General features: G+C 36.3%; 1 protein-coding gene across 1 annotated transcript; it reads left to right on the forward strand.

The window, feature by feature from the left end:
- Positions 1-548: 548 nt before the first annotated feature.
- Positions 549-2257, forward strand: ABHD13 (abhydrolase domain containing 13). The gene has a single exon (XM_006846682.1). It carries the CDS (start codon positions 549-551, stop codon positions 1560-1562), a length of 1014 nt encoding a protein of 337 aa, XP_006846745.1. The 3' UTR covers positions 1563-2257.
- The last annotated feature ends 941 nt before the right edge of the window (positions 2258-3198 follow it).

A 3198-nucleotide genomic window follows, 5' to 3' on the forward strand; every position in this document is an offset into this window, starting at 1 on the left:
TTGTAGACCTGGGACCATGGGCAGGTCACATGTGCCCTTACATATTGCATGAGCAGGGAAGTGCATCAATGTAGTTTTCTATCAGATTGATAAGATCACGTTAATGAAAGTATCTGGCATCAAATAAGCATTTTGAAAGTACAAGAAAGCATAAATTGGTAAAATTTACGTTTCATAAATGTGACAATAGAAGGAAGCAAAAGGGACGGACAGTTATAGCACCCAGTTTTGTGCATGCTATTGTTACTAAATCGGTTACTAAGATGATTGTGCCATCAAGTCAGTTCTGACTCATAGCTATCCTGTATAGGGTTTCTGAGGAGCAACTGGTGTGTTTAAACTACTGACCTGTGGTTCTCAGTCGATTGCTGATCCTACAGTACCGCACCAGGAGACCTAATTTTATACATAGTTTGATGTAAATTTGTAAGATTCACCTGCTGTTACCATAAGTCATTGTATCCTATACAGATATCGAATTGATGATGGTTATGTCTCTCTCTCTCTCTTTAGGGTACATATGGGATAATAATTCACGGAGAGCTACAATGGAAAAGTCATGGATGCTGTGGAACTTTGTTGAAAGATGGCTAATAGCCTTAGCTTCATGGTCTTGGGCGCTCTGCCGTATTTCTCTTTTACCTTTAATAGTGACTTTTCATCTGTATGGAGGCATTATCTTACTTTTGTTGATATTTATATCAATAGCCGGTATTCTTTATAAATTTCAAGATGTATTGCTTTATTTTCCAGAACAGCCATCTTCTTCACGCCTTTATGTTCCCATGCCCACTGGTATTCCACATGAAAACATTTTCATCAGAACCAAAGATGGCGTCTGTCTAAATCTTATTTTGATAAGATACACTGGAGACAATTCACCCTATTCCCCAACTATAATTTATTTTCACGGCAATGCAGGCAATGTAGGCCATAGGCTACCAAATGCATTGCTTATGTTGGTTAACCTCAAAGTTAATCTTTTGCTTGTTGATTATCGAGGATATGGAAAAAGCGAAGGAGAAGCAAGTGAAGAAGGACTCTGCTTAGATTCTGAAGCTGTGCTAGATTATGTGATGACGAGACCTGACCTAGATAAAACAAAAATTTTTCTCTTTGGTCGTTCGTTGGGAGGAGCAGTGGCTATTCATTTGGCTTCTGAAAATGCACATAGGATTTCAGCCATTATGGTGGAGAACACATTTTTAAGCATACCACATATGGCCAGCACTTTATTTTCATTCTTTCCAATGCGTTACCTTCCATTGTGGTGCTACAAAAATAAATTTCTGTCCTATAGAAAAATCTCTCAGTGCAGAATGCCTTCTCTTTTCATCTCGGGACTTTCTGACCAACTAATTCCACCAGTAATGATGAAGCAGCTTTACGAACTTTCTCCATCTCGGACTAAGAGATTAGCCATTTTCCCAGATGGAACTCACAATGATACGTGGCAGTGCCAAGGCTATTTCACCGCACTGGAACAGTTCATTAAAGAAGTCATCAAGAGTCATTCTCCAGAAGAGATGGCAAAAACGTCTTCTAATGTTACAATTATATAATGTATCCCTTTTTGATGAATGCGCTGTATTTTAATTTCTGCAGAATGAAAAAGAATGTTCCTTTTCAGGAGTGTTACATCTGTTCTTATCTGGAGAGCGATATTAAATTTTGAATGGACTTCAGTGCTTCTTTATGATGATCCAAATAGTTTTTTAAATTTGAAAAAATATAGTTCTTGGGATTATTTCATACATTTTCATCGAAACTTTCGATGTGGTTATGTATCCGTATCTTTAGTTTAATATGCCAGTAAGAGACTACTCAGAAGTTTTCTTGTTGCTAAAAAAAGGTATAATCTATGTTACACTTAGATTTGTTGCTGAGAGTGGAAGGAGATGGGTAAACCAGAAACTTTGGGTGTTACTCCTTTAGAAAATCTTGGGACAATCATGGTAAGCAAACTTAGTTCTGTAACTGCATTTTTCACATTAAACGTTAATATGAAATGCATGACGGTATTTTATTCCTTGAATTATGCAATGCAACATTTTAAATGTAAATAGCACTGGTCATATACTGGTGCACATTGTTACCTGGGTTATATCTATTTTTATGTAAACAGTTTGTTTTTTGTTTTTTTTGTTTTTTTGCAAGAAGTGAAATTGAGGCCTATGTGCAGGTTGCCATTGGATCTTGCTCTGGTGAATGCTGACATTCAGTTTTTCTTACAAATAAATGGTACCCCATTTTCCAACATATATGTACCGTGTTTTTGTTAGGTACAGGTCTGGATTATGGCATGTAACAATAGAAACATAGAATTTACTGCAGCGTCAATGTACATTTTTGAACTTTTTAATATTTGTAACTGGTGGCATCGAGAATTTTAGCATATGTCCATTTTTTAAATCCACAAGCTGAACCAGTGGTAGGTAGCAGCTGTAATGAAGATTAGAACTTTCTGAATAATTAGGAATTCTTATTTCATGACTGTGATGGTGGTGGTGGTGGTGGTTATGTGCCGTGGAGTCGGTTCCGACCCATAGCGATCCTGTACAGGGTTTCCGAGGCTGTAAATCTGTATGGGAGCAGAAAGCCTCATCTTTCTCCCGTGGAACCGCTGGTAGTTTCGAACTGCTGACCTTAAGGTTTGCAGCCCAATTCGTAACCACTATGCTACCAGAACTCCTTTTTCATTTATTTTACAAAAATTCCCATATTTGATTTGTAAATCCCAATATCTAGTTCTTTCTAACCCACTGAAACCAAGGTATTTATTGGGCTTAGCGAAAATAAAAGTTAAAATAACAAAAAAACAAAAAACACTTGTTTTTTGGTTTAATGTTTTATTTATTATTAAGCAGAAGAACTCTTGGACCAAAAGACAGATTGTCTTTACAAAGTCTATTTATTTTTTTATATGTAGGATTGTGGAAATGAGGGCTAGCTAGAGATTTTTAACACAGAACCTGTTAGCACATTTGACAGTCAAGTGGCTGTAAGTGTGAAGTAGTGTTTTTCGTATATTGAAAGGTCTGACAAACGTTTAAAAAAAAACAAAAAAAGGACTTTTAAACTTGCAGGATGTATCTTAATAAAAATATTAGGTCTGAGGCATAATCATGCTAAGGTGTTTCAAGTGGTCTTCAAAAATTAGATGTAATTGAGATCTGTACATTGTTATTGTCAGCTTTA

This window comes from Chrysochloris asiatica, unplaced genomic scaffold (genome assembly GCF_000296735.1).
Source record: "Chrysochloris asiatica unplaced genomic scaffold, ChrAsi1.0 scaffold00029, whole genome shotgun sequence".
NCBI lineage: Eukaryota > Metazoa > Chordata > Mammalia > Afrosoricida > Chrysochloridae > Chrysochloris > Chrysochloris asiatica.

Coding starts and splice junctions, on each gene's coding strand:
- ABHD13 (XM_006846682.1), top strand. CDS start 549: ATGGAAAAGTCATGGATGCTGTGGAACTTTGTTGAAAGATGGCTAATA.